Source organism: Galeopterus variegatus, unplaced genomic scaffold, assembly GCF_000696425.1.
Source record: "Galeopterus variegatus unplaced genomic scaffold, G_variegatus-3.0.2 Scaffold3826, whole genome shotgun sequence".
Lineage (NCBI taxonomy): Eukaryota > Metazoa > Chordata > Mammalia > Dermoptera > Cynocephalidae > Galeopterus > Galeopterus variegatus.
This window is the reverse complement of record NW_007729937.1, coordinates 142,559-158,151: the sequence shown is the minus strand read 5'-3', so window position 1 is coordinate 158,151 and position 15,593 is coordinate 142,559. Positions and strand designations below refer to the sequence as shown.

Genomic DNA, 15,593 nt, shown 5'->3' with positions numbered 1-15,593 from the left:
TATTTGGTACGATTTGAATATATGAACTCTTAGGGACTTATAATATTTATAATTCTTTAATTGCATATACATATTTAAAATTATATAAAAGTAATACATTAACTTAAAAAATGATTCTCACATTTCATGAAAATTTTATGTGAACTTTTCATGTTCATCTTCAGTGTCACTGTTGTGGTTATGACCAGAACACTCACAAAGAGCCTGTCATCTCCCTTTCTGTGCCAAGTTGTTTTGAGATATAGCACTTTTGCAATCTGTGTCCAGAAATTTAAATGTGGCCCTGAAAATTTTATTCCCACTTGGGAATACTTAAATATCACATGGACAGTTGGCTTTTTTATTCATTCCATAAGTACATCCTCATAATTTTCACAGCATAATAATTAAGTAATCTTGTTTACAATGACATGAACACTTGTGACATTGTAACTTCAGGAATAATTATCCAACCCAAATATGGATGAAATTTCCGTGCCTTTTTTAAAAAAAATCATTTCCATCATATGTTTTCTATGAGCATCCCAATTCAGCATTGTTTGAAGTTATTTCATAAAAACCATACCTTATTGTTCAAAGGAAAAGTAACTGAGAGAGTACCCCATAATATCAGAGTCTTTAAGGCTTTGAATATAAGACACCACCTTCCCTTTTAAATGATAATTTTGGGACCAAAACTTCTCCTTATATGTAATATGTGGGATAAATCAATCAGACCAGTCAAATAAACTTTCAAAGTATTCTTATGGCACTGTTTTAATTTTCTCCTTTATTTTTTATTCTTTTTTTATATTTGTTTTAATTTTAAATGTGTTATTTTTACAGACTACTGAATCATCATAAACATGTAAAGTAGCATCTATGAAATGCACAGGGTTGGAAATTGATCTTCGCAATACATTTAAATGTTTTATGTCTTCCAGATCTTCGTTATGCTTATCCTGCTTTCTGCTGGTCTTGCCATTGGCCATGCTTACTGGGAAGCCCAAGTTGGCAATTATTCTTGGTACCTCTACGATGGAGAAGACGCTACACCCTCCTACCGTGGATTTCTAATTTTCTGGGGCTACATCATTGTACTTAACACCATGGTGCCCATCTCTCTCTATGTCAGGTAAGGCTGTCTCATCTCTTTGGTTTCCCAACTTAGTGCCTTCATTTCTAGCCATAATTGTTTTGAAGGTAATAAGGAACAAGTAAGAAAATGACTTTCATTTCAGAACTGAGGGTTGAACAGAGAAAGAAAATTAACATTTGAGTATCTGCTCTGTGCCAGGCACCTCCTATCTCATCCTCTTTGCAGATAAGGCTGCTGAAGTTAGAGCTCAAATGCTTCTCCTGTTGTCCTTCACTTGGTAAGATTCCTTCTCAGTGGGCTCCAAAGGTTCAAAAAGAGCTGGGGAGGCTGATCTGTTAGCTCATTTGGTTAGAGCACTGTGTTGTAACACAAGGGTTTCGGATCCCGTACTGGTGAAGATTTAGAATATCATGGAAGGGCTGGCTTGTGGCTCACTTGGGAGAGTGTGGTGCTGGGGTTGAGATCCCCTTACCTGTCATCTTTAAAAAAAAAAAAAAAAATGTCATGGAAAAACTTAGTTTTACTTTTCAGGTGCCTCCCTATCCACTTATCTGTCTCACTTATCACCATCTGCCGCACCCATTTTAAACTTGGTAAAATTCAGTGGACTTCCTGGTCACTACCCCCCACGGGGGAGGAAATTCCCCACCCCCCTTCAGCCTCTCCAAACGTTCTGTCTCTGATCTACAGCTCCACAATAAAAAGGGCAGGGTCATATCTCTGACAAATGGTAATCGCCTTATTTTTTGATATTTCTTCCTGTTTTTCTCTTTCTTTTATATCAAAGTTCACTGTCACTAGTCAATTGTATCTGGGACCTGGGGTGGAGGGATGGTGCCTTCGAATATACACTTAGCAGTCAGTGTCTGTTTCTAGTTCCAATAAATAATAGGCCAGAGGCATATGGGATCACATACACACCTGTAATTAGAAGCATTTATTTAATTTTAATTTTATTATTTGTGCATTTGTTTTGTTCTTAATTTCATTACATGTAGTTACAGTTGATCTTCTAAAAGGAAGTTAAAGCCCTTGGGCAGCCGCTCCACAGCTACTTTAAGACGAGTGTTACCTTTGTTAAGGGAACTATTACACAGATTATTTTGTCTAAAAACTGTCAGTGTTTGTTATCAAATAAACTGCGTACATAATTTTACATTAAGTGACCAATATGATTTCATCATTTTTCTTGGAACTAGAGGTCTTTTGAAATCACGTCAGATCAAATCATTTGAGATGGCATCTTTGCTTTGTCATCAACTCTACAGTAGCTTTCCACCTCATTCAGAATAAACTCAGTGAGGCCACACAGTCCCCCACAAGGCCCAGCGTGATCTGGTGCTCAGCCCTCCACCCCAACCATGCCTCCTGCACCTCCACCCACCTCCCTGGGCTCCTGCCACTCTAGTTCTCTTGCTACTCCTCTTACCACAGGGCCTTTTTACCTACTGTTGTCTCTGCCTGGAACATTCTTCCCCAGATAGCTGTATGGTGCTTTTATTTCCTGCAGGCCTCTGCTCAGGTATCTCCTTACCACCCTGGGCTTTCCTGACCAGTCAGTCTCTTACCCTGCTTTGATTTTCTGCAGTGTTCACCACCTGGTAGAGTGTATATCAACTGGTTTTTAAAATTTTTTTTGCTTCCACTAGAAGGTAACTTCCTTAAGAGCAGTGATTTTGACTGTTTGGTTAACTAATGTGTCCTCTGTACCTAGAATGGTGTCTGGTACAGAGTAGGCACTCAGGAAATATTAATGGAAGGGAAGAAGAGAGAGAGGGATGGGAAGAGTTATTTTTCCATCTGTTTGACTTGTTGTAAAGACATCCTTTGCCCATTTAACAAATGCTGGATATGTAAACCACTTTCTTATAACAGATTTAATTTCTTATAGTTTTAAAATTGAGGTGACCCTTTTAGAATACCTTATTTTGGACATTCTATAACCTTAGAAGAATTTAGGAAAAAAATACTTTTTTACAGTGTGGGATCACCATTTAAGAATTATTTACCAAAAGCCTTCTGCCCTATTTGAGAGCACTTGGGAGTCTAGTGAACCCTCATTCCCTTTGCCCTGAAACTGTGGGCCAAGGTGAACACAGCCACCCTCGTGTCCCTGGGTGCAATGAGGAATGAAGAAAAAGAGAGCAAGGAGTGGTGTGTCCCTTGGCACTGTCTGCAGCATTACCGTGTCCCTGGTTCCCCTGGGCCATGTGTTCTGAACATGGGGCTCCCTGGCTGCGTGTGCTCAGGAGCGAGTAGGAAATCGAAGTGAGCCAGGTGCTTTGAGGGAAGGCTACTAGTCTAAAATCAGCTCAACCCCGAAGCTGCAGAATGACGTGTTTGGTCAGGAGACCAGAGCATAGGGGCCATAGCATGGCTTGTTGCCTTGAAGATTTCTTCATCCATTTGGGCTGCTATAACAAAATACCTTAGACTGGGTAACTTAGAGATATTGCTCACGGTCCTGGAGGCTGGGAAGTACAAAATCAAAGCACCAGCAGATCTGATGTCTGGTGAGGGCTTACTCTCTTCTTCATAGCGGGTGACTTTTTGCTGTGTCGTCATGGCAGAAGAGACAAATAAGCTCCTTCAGGCCTAATCCCATTCATTAGGACAGAGCCAAAAAATTACTTCCTAAAGGTCTCACCTCAGTACTGCTGCATTGGGGATTAGGCTTCAGCATGTGAATTTTGGGGGAGCACTAACACTCAGACCATAGCAGTAGATAGCAAGCAGCAGCTTGCTCTGAGTGAGGACAAAATCCACTACCTGCCACTCGTATCTGAACATTCCATGGACAGTCATCTTTTGTCTTTCTAGCGTGGAAGTGATTCGTCTTGGGCAAAGCCACTTTATCAACTGGGACCTGCAGATGTACTATGCTGAGAAGGACACACCCGCAAAGGCTAGAACCACCACGCTGAATGAGCAGCTTGGGCAGATCCATTATATCTTCTCTGATAAGACAGGGACGCTCACACAGAACATCATGACCTTTAAGAAGTGCTGCATCAATGGGCAGATCTACGGTGAGTGGAAGCTGTCACTCATTCCTTGGGTGAGCGGGGCAGCTGGCTGTGTGACCAGGGTTGGTAGTGCCTTCCGTGACAGTCCTGCGGTGGTCATTCCTCAGCTAAATGCAAGGGAGTGTCATGGGGACATTGGGAACACCTAAGTGGGAGAGGTCAACAGTCAGAAATAGGCACACAAATTACCGTATGATCCAGCAGTTCCACTTTTCGGTATATACTCCAAGAGCTGAAAACAGGGACTCAGAGTTCCTTGCACAACATGTTCATAACATCATTATTTACAATAGCCAAAAGGTGGAAGCCACCCAGTGTCCATCAATGGATGAAAGGGTACACAGAATGTAGATATACATACAGAGGAATATTATGCATTTCTTTAAACAGAAGAAAATTCTTTTTTTTTTTTTTTTTTTAAAAGATGACCGGTAAGGGGATCTTAACCCTTGACTTGGTGTTGTCAGCACCACGCTCACCCAGTGAGCAACCGGCCATCCCTATATGGGATCCGAACCCGTGGCCTTGGTGTTATCAGCACCACACTCTCCCGAGTGAGCCATGGGCCGGCCCCAGAAGAAAATTCTGACACATGCTACAACATGGGTGAACCTTGAAGACATTGTGCTAAGTGAAATAAGCCAGTCACAAAAAAGCAAATATTATATGATTCCACTCTTACGAGGTACTATTTCATAGACACAGGAAGTAGAATGGTGGTTACCAGGGGCTGGAGGTAGGGGGAGTGGGGAGTTATTGTTTAATAGGTGCAGAGATTCAATTTTACAAGATGAAAACAGTTCTGGAGGTGGATGGTGATGATGGTTGCACAACAGTGTGAATGTACTTAATGTTACTGAACTGTGTGCTTAAAAATGGTTAAGATGGTAAATTTTAAGTTATGTGTATTTCACCATATTTTTTAAAAAGTCAATTTCCATTCTAATTTTTGAAATGTGCTGTATATTTATAAACAACATTAAGGCTAATATCGTATTTAAATAGAGTACTTGATCTTTTATTTTGTTTTGTTTTGTTTTTTGTTGTGTTTTTTTGTGGCTGGCTAGTACAGGGATCTGAACACTTGACCTTGATGTTATAACACCATGCTCCAACCCACTGAGCTAACTGGCCAGCCATCCAACTTTTAAATAAAGACAGTACAACTTTTAAAAGATACAGGCACATGCACATACTTTCCACTTGTAGAAAACTCTATACTGTGAATGTGTTTTCACATAAGGAGCGTCAGTGAGGAACGGGCGACACTGAGGGGTTGAGGAAGGGGGTCACCTGGGTAGTGGCAGTCCTTTCTGAGTCGGGGGAGAGAGGTGGAGGATTTCAAGGAACATGATTCAGACCCCAGAGGAGACTGCAGGATAGAGGCACAGGTACTAGTCTCTCAATATCTAGACCAGGGGTCGGCAAACTTTTTCTATAAAGAGCCAAATAGTAAATATTTTAGCCTTGGCAGGCCAAATATGGTCTCTATCAAATATTTTTCTTTGTTATTTATTTTTTGTTTTTTGCAACTCTTGAAAACTGTAAAAGCCGTTCTTAACCGGAGGTCTAAAAACAGGCCGTGAGACCCATATGACCACCACCACCATATAAGCAAAGCCAGGTGAAGGAGGGCCGCTGGACACGGGTGCACACTCAGATTGTTTTGTCCTATTTGTTTCACAGGAGACCCTCGGGATGTTTCTCAACACAATCATAGCAAAATAGAGGTAAGTCCTTTAAGTTAAAGAATTGTTGGGAATGCTAGGGAAGTCGGGGTGTTAGCAGGGTCATGCTGCTCGCTTTTGGTGGTTATCCACAATCCTCGGCTTGCAGACTTGTAGATACAACGCTCCAGCCCCCACTTCCATCGTCACATGGAGTTCTGCTTGTGTGTCTGTGTCCACGTTTCCCTCTTCTGTAAGAACACCAGTAATTGGGTTAGGGCTCACCCTAATGCAGTATTATGTCATGTTATCTCGATTACATCTGCAAGACTCTATTTCCAAATAAGGACACATTTATGGGTACCAGGGGTTAGGACTTCCAAGTATCTTTTGAGAGGACACAATTCAACCACCACAGGGTGCCTTTTTCTTTTAAGATGGTTGTTAGCCTCTTGACACATAACTCAAGAATGTGCTCAAATCCTAAGGTGATTTTTGTAATTATTAAAATCTTAGCTTCAAAGAAAAGTTTTTATGATTTGTTAACCCAGAAATATTTTTGTTTTTGTTTTTTAAATCACGTTTTGTTTTCCTTCTCCATTTCCTTCAGCAAGTTGATTTTAGCTGGAATACACTTGCTGATGGGAAACTTGCATTTTATGACCATTATCTTGTTGAGCAAATCCAGTCTGGGAAAGAGCCAGAAGTGCGACAGTTCTTCTTCTTGCTTGCAGTATGCCACACGGTCATGGTGGATAGACTTGATGGTGAGTGTTTCTCTGTTATCTCAGGCACTGGAGAACAGTTTTTTCGTTTCCAGGGAATGGATGCTAATGACTCAAACGCAGATCAAGTAGTACACATGATAAGTCTGCCTCTCATTCACTCAAGCAATGGCTATTTGTGACCACTGACCACTAGATGGAATAGCACAGTATGTAACAAGCTTCTTGTCTCTAAAAAGTTTATGTTTTATTCACAGTGACAGCCCCAGGTGTGTTTATCACTTTGTAAATGAAATTTTATTAAAAGAAATGGTTGGCTCTTGAATTATAATAGAAGAATCAAAATCTTCCCAGCATATTATTACTTAACATTTATTGAGAGTGAAAAGTCAAACCTTATCTATATCATAAGTGGATTTTAAACTTGGACAACATTTTCTACAAAATAATTTCAGAGGGCCAGCCTGTCACTCACTTGGGAGAGTGTGGTGCTGATAACACCAAGGCCACGGGTTCAGATCCCATATAGGGATGGCCAGTTAGCTCACTGGGTGAGCGTGGTGCTGACAACACCAAGTCAAGGGTTAAAGATCCCCTTACCGGTCATCTTTAAAATAATAATAATAATTTGAGATATGTTTTCATTTACTAGATTCTGATATGTTTTGGGTTTGAAATAATATCAGGTAAAGCCTGGATCTCTTCAAGGTGCCTTTTTCATTTCAAGGAGCATAATTAATGTGAGTTATGTGGGAAGAAGCCAGGCTGACTCATGGGCTCCTTTGCAGAATTCTTAAATGCAGTTTGTGCCAGCTTTGTTATAGCAAGCTTGTCCTGTATCAAATGAAAGCTTTTGTAGTGTTTTCACACATGGACATACTCACAGATTGTACAGATACTCAGGTACTTTATAGAAAGAATAAAAGGAATTCTTTTGGTGTGTCTGTAGTGAAGCCCAGTCTGCTTTTACTTCATTTATTTACTTCAATTCATTTATCCATTTCTCTTCATTCACTCTCTCATTCTCCACTTTTTTTTAGTTCTTTTTTCTTTTTTTGTTATTTTTTTCTTTATTATTTTATTTTTATTTTTTGTATTTTTTCGTCTTTTTTCTTTTCTTCTATCTTCTTTGCTTTTTCTCTTTTTATTTTTATTTTTTGTTATTGTCTTTTATTTTTTTGTCTTTTTACTTCAATCAGTGCAGCATGCAAAAGTTCCTGTTTCCAACCTTGGTGTTTCATATGTAGCAGGTATGAAATCTCTGAAGAAGGAACATGCATAAAAGCTGTATGTGATATCTTCCAGCATGTTTCACAGAAACCCACTGCCCCAGGATGACTCTAATAGTGCAGTAAAGGGAGATAGCAGAGTTCAAGTTGGGGTGGATCCACGGGAGGGGGGATTAGCAGGCACAGAGGGAAAGCATAGCCCAGGATGGTACCAGGTCATGAATCGTTAAAGCGAGGCCAAAGTCTGTTTGGCTAGCCAAGCAAATTTTACTCCTAAAATAAAGATAAAGTGCAATATTTTTAAGCAGCTTAGTTTCTTTATGTTTTGACTTCTTAGTAAAGTTATTCTGCTTTTCTTTGAGGCATGATGGTATTTTGAGAGCAAACTGGACAACTTAGGCAAATGTACGTTAATCTTATTTTTCTCCATTTTTCTTATTTTTCTCCACTGCGTGCTAGACATGGGCCATCCCACTTTTGGTTCCTGTCTGAGCACTGGCTTCTTCAGTGTTGCAATAAGAAGGTTGGATGTTCAAAGTCCCTTCCAGCCTAACATTCTGTAGCACTTTGTCCACTGTCAGCTGGAGCAAGGAGTCATACATCCTGGGGAATCTTTCTTCATCCAGTAGATGATAGGCAGTTGCTCTAGCCACTGAGAATACAGATGAGTTGGATTTCTAGATGTAGGAGGTTAAAAGAGAAATTGGTGTTGACTTTGGTCCAAAAAGTACCATGAAAGTGTCCCTTGGAAGGGGCCTTGGAGACCATATCTCCAAATTTTATAGATGAGAAAATTCAGACCCAGAAAGCACAAGGGACCAGCCTAAGCAGCATATTAAAGCTCATTCTAGTCCAGTCTTCCTTCCACTCCACCATGCTACTGCCCCTTTGCTCTCGTTTTCTCCCTCTTATAAGAATAGTGGAGATTGGCTCGTCTTTCATTATGCATAACATCAACAAGAGAGGGAAGGAAATCCGTTCATATATGTTGTCATGAACATCTGACTTCTTCCACAGACCATTTGTGTGGCTTGACTGTTGATCATATGGAGAGGCTGCATTCGTATCCAATTACTCTGTAATGAATTAGTGCAACACAGCACCCTTTTTTAGCTCATGGTTCTGTATAGGTCAGAAGTCTAAGCACAGCGTGACTAGGTTCTCTGCTCAGCATCTCACTGAAGTCAATGTCAGGTCATGCTCTCATCTGGAACTTGGTGTCCTCTTCCAAGTTCATGCAGGTGCATAAGGATTCAGTTTTCTATGGCTGTAGGACTGAAGTCCCCATTTCCTTGCTGGCTGTCAGCTGGCATGGTTCTCCACTCCTAGAGTCTGCCCTCATTCCTTGCCAATTAGGACCCTCCATCTTCAAAGCCAGTAGTGGAGAATCTCTCTCCTAGGGCTGGCTGTTTATCTCTGTTGATTAGACTGTGGTGCTGATAACACCAAATTCCACGATTCAATCCCTATGCTGGCCAGCTGCCAAAATAGATATATAGATAGATGGATCAACCTTTCCACAAAGAACCCAGTCCCCTATAAGTGCTTATTTAATTAGGTCAGGAGCACCTGGATAATCTTTCTATCTTAAGCCTCCTGCTTCTCACAGAGGCCAAGTGAGAGCCGGGTGTTAAGGCCTGGAAGCCTTTACTTCACCAGGAGGGCTTTAATCGGTGATCAGAGCACTTGTTTTAGGAGGTTTGAGCTTCACATTGGGTGTGACAGCCTGGAGCAGGGAGACCCTGGAGGCCAAAGCACTGGGTGAGGGTGGGATCTTTGGGAAAGATGAGAAAGCCAGGTATGTGGGAGACATTCAGCAAATGATTTGAAGGAGGTGGGAAGCTTGAGGGGAAAGGGACATCTGACAGGTAACTTGCTGTTTCAGGCCTGATGACTGGAAGATCCAGGGTGTTATCAACCAGAAGCAGCTATGAAATTGGTATAATGGGAGATGAGAGGTGGGATTGTACCTGAGCATCTTTTTTGTTTGCATCAGTTTCATGATTCACAAATAAGTCTGTAAAAGGAAAAGTCTTCTAGTTGCCTATAAGTGTGGCATACAGAGAGTTTTCTTCAGCTGATTGTTTCAAGTTTCTTCCTGAAAACATGAGGTTGGCATTTGGGCCAAGTCTCTGAAGTTCCTCCATCTGTATTAGTCTAAAATTCTGATTCCATTACCAGAAAATAATGGAAGGATTTTCTTTTGCCTTTAATGATAAAGATATCGAGGCGTTTGCTTCAGATATGATAGTGTTACTCATGGGAACTTTACCGCCTTTTATTTTGTTTCTTTTCTCTTTTGGAAATATGAAGTCTGCCGTTGATACTGTGCGGTATATCACTGCCCAGCTGACACCATGGAGGAGAGGGGCTTTGCGCTCCCTGCCACTGGTTTGGCTCTGGATAAACAGTTTGCCCTCTGGCGTTTGTGTCTGTTTGTAGAATAGCCAGATCTAGCAAGTACATTTATAACTTCTGCTGTAGGACTTTCTGAGTAAACAAATAGAGAAAGAACCTTAACTGTCAATCTTTAATTACTGATTGGGAAGTGATTAGTGTTGGCTTAATTAGAGTGAACCGCCTGAGCCTGTGTGTGGAGGAAGGAGGGAAGGAAGCCGTGTGTAGCTCTGCCTGCAACCCTGCACCCTGGAGCGTCCTGCCCTGTTAGATGGAGGCTTGAACAGCTGCCCCTGCACCAGTGCCTGCGTCCTGGGCAAGCCAGGCTGGAAAACTAAATGCCCTTTTCTGTTCAAATTCATCTGACCATGGAAATTCTAGTTTTCCTATTCCAGTTATTTTTCAAGGCAGAATAACTAGAATAGGAAAATAGAAAATCTTGGTTAGGCGCAGAGTATTTTTTTTTTTAAGTTTTTATGAAAGTACAACATGTGACAGAGACGTGTACATATCATAAGTATACAAGTAGCTCAATGAATTTTCGCAAACTGAAGACATTCTTGTAATGAGCAGCAAGATTTTAAAAAAGAACACTGTTGATCCTCAAGAATTCCCTTTTGTGTCCCCTTCCAGCCATTATTCTGCCAAGAAAACTACTCTTCTGACTCTGAATAACATTTTTCAGTTTTTTTGGTTTGTATGAGTGGAATCTTGTGTTCTTTTGTGTATATACTCTTTGCGTCTGGCCTCATTCACTCAGCATTGTGAGATTTATCCTCATTGTTGAAGTGTAGTTGTGAATAGAAGGCCATTTTCTATTATTTAACTTTCTGTTTCTATTTCTATTATTTAGCATCAAGAGAGGTATTGATCAGATTGACAAAGTTTCTTTTTTTTTTTTTTTTCTTTTCTCAGTAAGAATATAGCTTTGGGGAAGTAAACATACTCTTCTAGAGGGAAGATAAACTGGTATAACCTGTTTAGAATACAAATTAGTAATATATACCAACAAGCTTAAAAATGATCAATATTTTCTAACTTAGTATTTTGACTACTAGGAATCTGTCCTTAGAAAATAAAGACAGAAAAATCTTTACACACACGGAAAGGTTATTGCCATGTTTTGTTTTTTGTTTTTTTTTTACCATTGTGAAAATCAGCTTTTATTTTATTGCTTTTTAAGACTCTTTATTTTTATTGAAACATTGATTAGACATATTTATGGGGTACAGAGCTGTATTTCAATACAATGTGTGATGAGCAAATCAGGGTAATTAGCATATTCATCAAATCAGTGCAATTTTTTGTTTGTTTGCTTTTGGCAGCTGGTTGGTACGGGGATCCGATCTCTTGACCTTGGTGTTACAAGGTGGTGCTTTAAGCAACTGAGCTAACTGACCAGCCCCTCAGTGTTATTTTTAAGAGCCAAAAATTTTGGAAATAAACTAAGTGTGTGTAATGGGAAAATGGTGACATATTTACATTCACTAAAATAAAGTTTATGAAGAATTTTTAAAGATATGATGGCAACATTCTCAAAATATAATGTTAAAATAATCAGGATCACAATAGAAACTATTTCAGAAACAGGCTTTTCTTTTCTTTTTTTTTTTGCAGTTGGCCAGTAAGGGGATCTGAATCCTTGACCTAGGTGTTATACCACAGCTCTCTAACTAACTGAGCTAACCAGCCAGCCCAGAAATAGACTTTAAAAAGAACTTGAAAGAATAATAAAATGTCAGTGGTGGCATTTTTCCTCTAGGTGGTGGGATTATAGGAATTTTTTTCTTATTTTTGGCCAAGTTTTTTGTATCTAGTTTACATTACTGTTTATAATCTTCAAAGTCTTTTTGTTTTTTTGGTTTTTTACCCCCCGAGTTTTCAATCACTGAAGGGCCTCATGCAACTTTAAAATTTAAGAAGTTTTAGTTTTGGCATATTCTTAGGAGTCGATGACTTATTTTCTTGTGATATTTGGGCTTTGCAGAATATCTTTATCCCAGGGCCGGCCCATGGCTCACATGGGAGAATGTGGTGCTGATAATACCAAGGCCACAGGTTCGGATCCCTATATAGGGATGGCCGGTTAGCTCACTTGGGAGAGCATGGTGCTGACAACACCAAGTCAAGGGTTAAGATCCCCTTACTGGTCTTCTTTAAAAAAAAAAAAAAAAAAGAACATCTTTATCCCACGGGAACCTTAGTGGAGAACTGAGGGATGAGCTCTGACCTTGGTTTTACAATTTCTAGAATTTCTCTCCTGTTTCATTGGTTAGGTCAGCTCAACTACCAGGCAGCCTCTCCTGACGAAGGTGCCCTGGTCAGCGCCGCCAGGAACTTTGGCTTCGCCTTCCTCTCCAGGACCCAGAACACGATCACCATCAGTGAGCTGGGCACCGAAAGGACCTACAGTGTTCTTGCCATTTTGGACTTCAACAGTGACCGGAAACGAATGTCTGTAATTGGTAGGTCTCCCTCAGGGTATGTCTATGAATCGTTCACTTAGATGTTGCCGCTTACCCAGATCATTTGTCATGCCAGGGTAAAGCAGGCAATGAAAGGACCACTTGGCTCCTGGAAGATTTCCACAGACTTATTGAAACTGGTGTTTTTTTCTGTATTCTTCCCCGTGTCCACTAGTCAAAGGGACCACTGCAGCATATCTGAATCTTGCAAATGCTGTTGTTCTTTTAACCATCAGCGTGGCCAGCTGTTGAATCTAGGGTGGCAGATGCAACATGATCAAAGCGGCAGGTGCACAGCTTGCAGCGCTGCCCACAGCATGAGCTCTTTTATTTTTCCAGCCCCTGTGAACGCTTCTCTTCTATACTTGACATCAGGGAAGGGAGAGGTCAGCAGGAGAAGAGTTCTGAGAAAAGCAAGGCTGTGCTTATGAATCAAAATCGTTACCTCTAATCTAAGGGCATAACAGACCACCAAGGAGAGATGATAATTGCTTCCTAATACTGAATTTTTTTATGTTCATAATGTGAAATAATTTCAAACTTACAGAAAAGTTGCAAGAATGGTTTAAAGAACTCATATGTACCCTTCCATATCCACCAATTGTCAACATTTGCCACATTTTCTTTGTCAAGGTTATTATATATACAGGTTATTTTCTGAACCATTTGAGAGTAAACTGCAGATCTAAATACTTTACCCCTAAGTACGTTAGCAGGCATTTTTTAAGAACAAGACCAATGATTAGAATCACAATTTATTTTTAATTTTTTTATCTTTTAACTTTCTAAACACTTTTTAACTATTTTATTTATTTTTTATTTTTTAATTTTTTGTTTTGTAACAGTTAAATGTTCATATCTGTGGGGTACAGAGTTGAATATCAGTACCTATGTGCAAAACGTGATGCTCAAATCAGGATAATGAGTATATTCAATATTCTACCATGTAGTCATTTTTCGTGAACTTTTACCAATACCTTCCTTACCTCCCTCCACCCCCCAGAATTAGGAAATGTAACATGATACAATAATATAACCTAATCTACAGACTTTTTCACATTTTTCCAAGAAATCTCCTTCTTTCTTTCTCTATGTTTTTCTGATCCAGAATCCAATCCAAGATCGCAAATTGTTTTAGGTACTCATGACTGAATCAAGAACAGTTCTTCAATCTGCTTTTTTGATCTTTCATATATTGACATTTTTGAAAAGATAAGCCAGTTATTTCATTCTATGGATTTGTCTAACATTCCTTCATGTTTAGATTCAGGTTACACGTTGCTAGCAGATTCAGGTTACACATTGTTAGCAGGAAGTATATACATAAGTGATGCTGTGCCCCTCAAGTGTCACATCAGAAGGCACATGATGTTGGACTGTCTTACTATTGGTGATGCTGATTTTTTTTTTTTTTTGGTGGCTGGCCAGTACAGGGATTCAACCCTGGACATTGGTGTTATTTGCACCATGCTCTAACCAACTGAACTAACCAGCCAGCCCCAGGTGATGTTAACTTTGATCACTTGGTTAAGGTTGTATCCACAAGCCTTCTCCACTATGACATTGATTTTTTAACCAAAGACTACATGCAGATGTAACTGTCTAGTGCACTCTCCTTAGGCACGTCTTACTGAGTGCTTTCCGTGAGCCTAACATTAATCCAGACTAATTCTCCTGCCTGACATCTACCTTGGAGAACTTAAAATCTAGTTAGTGATAAGGCACATACTACGATTAAATTATTAAACAGTTCAAAAGATAGAAGAAAATGGTCACAAGGAGTGCAGTTATGGTCTGAGTGTTAAAGGCAGTAAGTATCATGAGTGTATCAGTAAGAAAGATTCCTGTGGTTGGCCTGGACAAAGAAAATTCTATGGAAGAAAGCAGCCAGCACAGGGCGTAGTGCACAGTGGGGAGTTAGTGTATATTTGTTAAAAGTCAGCTGACCCTGAAGGAATCTTTTCACATTTATTTCACTGTTACATTCATTCCAGATAGTGACTTACCCACTTTGATAAGGGCAACACTTTCCTACATGCATTGATGATTTTAAACTAATAGTGAATTCTGAGCACAATGACACTTGAAATTAACTTTATAAATGTAATTTTCATTTAAGAAATCAAATTTAGGGCCAGCCCATGGCTCACTCAGGAGAGTGCTATGCTGATAACACCAAGGCCCCGGGTTCGGATCCCATATAGGGATGGCCGGTTGGCTCACTGGCTGAGCATGGTGCTGACAACACCAAGTCAAGGGTTAAGATCCCCTTACCAGTCATCTTTAAAAAAAAAAAATTAACTTTGTTGTGTGCTTTTTCTTCCCTTGCTACCAGTAAGAACCCCAGAAGGCAATATCAGGCTTTATTGTAAAGGTGCTGACACTGTAATTTACGAACGGTTACATAGAATGAATCCTACAAAGCAGGAGACACAGGATGCCCTGGATGTAAGTCTCCCTTTCACTCTTTCGGCTAGAGATTCTTTTTTTTTTTTTTTTTAAATTTGTTTTTGGATAGAGATTCTGATCTTACTTTCTGGTGGTGTGTCTTAAGCTTCAGTGAAAGCTGTCTGTTAACTGTTGACCCTCCCCTTGCTTTAGTATAGTTGGGTAGAAAGAGCACCAGAGTAGGAATATGGCCATTGGGGTCCAGTTCTGTCCCACAACTGACTTCCTGGAAAGTGACCATGGTGCCCTTTCCCAACGTCCAGGTCTGTAGGACTGACACTGGGGGATGGCTTGTCTCTCTTCCAGTGACCTCAAGCAAGCTACATAACTATACTAAGTGGTGGTCTTAATGTCTGTGTGGCCCCCCACACTCTACCAACTTCTAGGTGTAGAGCGAAGAAAAGAAAGCATTCCTACATGACGGGGGATGTATTGGATCTTCGAATTCTGACGCCTTTGTAAAATTGTTCAGTCTTTATTACTTTAAAGTCCTTGTCTTAGGACGTTATATACTTAGTCCAATGATGTCGCGGCTACTCAGAAAGTTTCTGGAACGTG

At 40.2% G+C, this 15,593-nt stretch overlaps 1 protein-coding gene across 1 annotated transcript in view; it reads left to right on the top strand.

Moving 5' to 3' along the window:
- ATP8B1 (ATPase, aminophospholipid transporter, class I, type 8B, member 1) overlaps nt 1-15,593 on the top strand; it is a 64,399-nt gene that overhangs the window by 29,760 nt on the left and 19,046 nt on the right. Inside the window, exons 11-16 of the mRNA XM_008586096.1 lie at nt 924-1,114; nt 3,899-4,107; nt 5,791-5,834; nt 6,382-6,538; nt 12,399-12,587; nt 14,923-15,035. Coding sequence (XP_008584318.1) covers nt 924-1,114; nt 3,899-4,107; nt 5,791-5,834; nt 6,382-6,538; nt 12,399-12,587; nt 14,923-15,035 — 903 coding nt within the window. The remainder of the gene's footprint in view (nt 1-923; nt 1,115-3,898; nt 4,108-5,790; nt 5,835-6,381; nt 6,539-12,398; nt 12,588-14,922; nt 15,036-15,593) is intronic.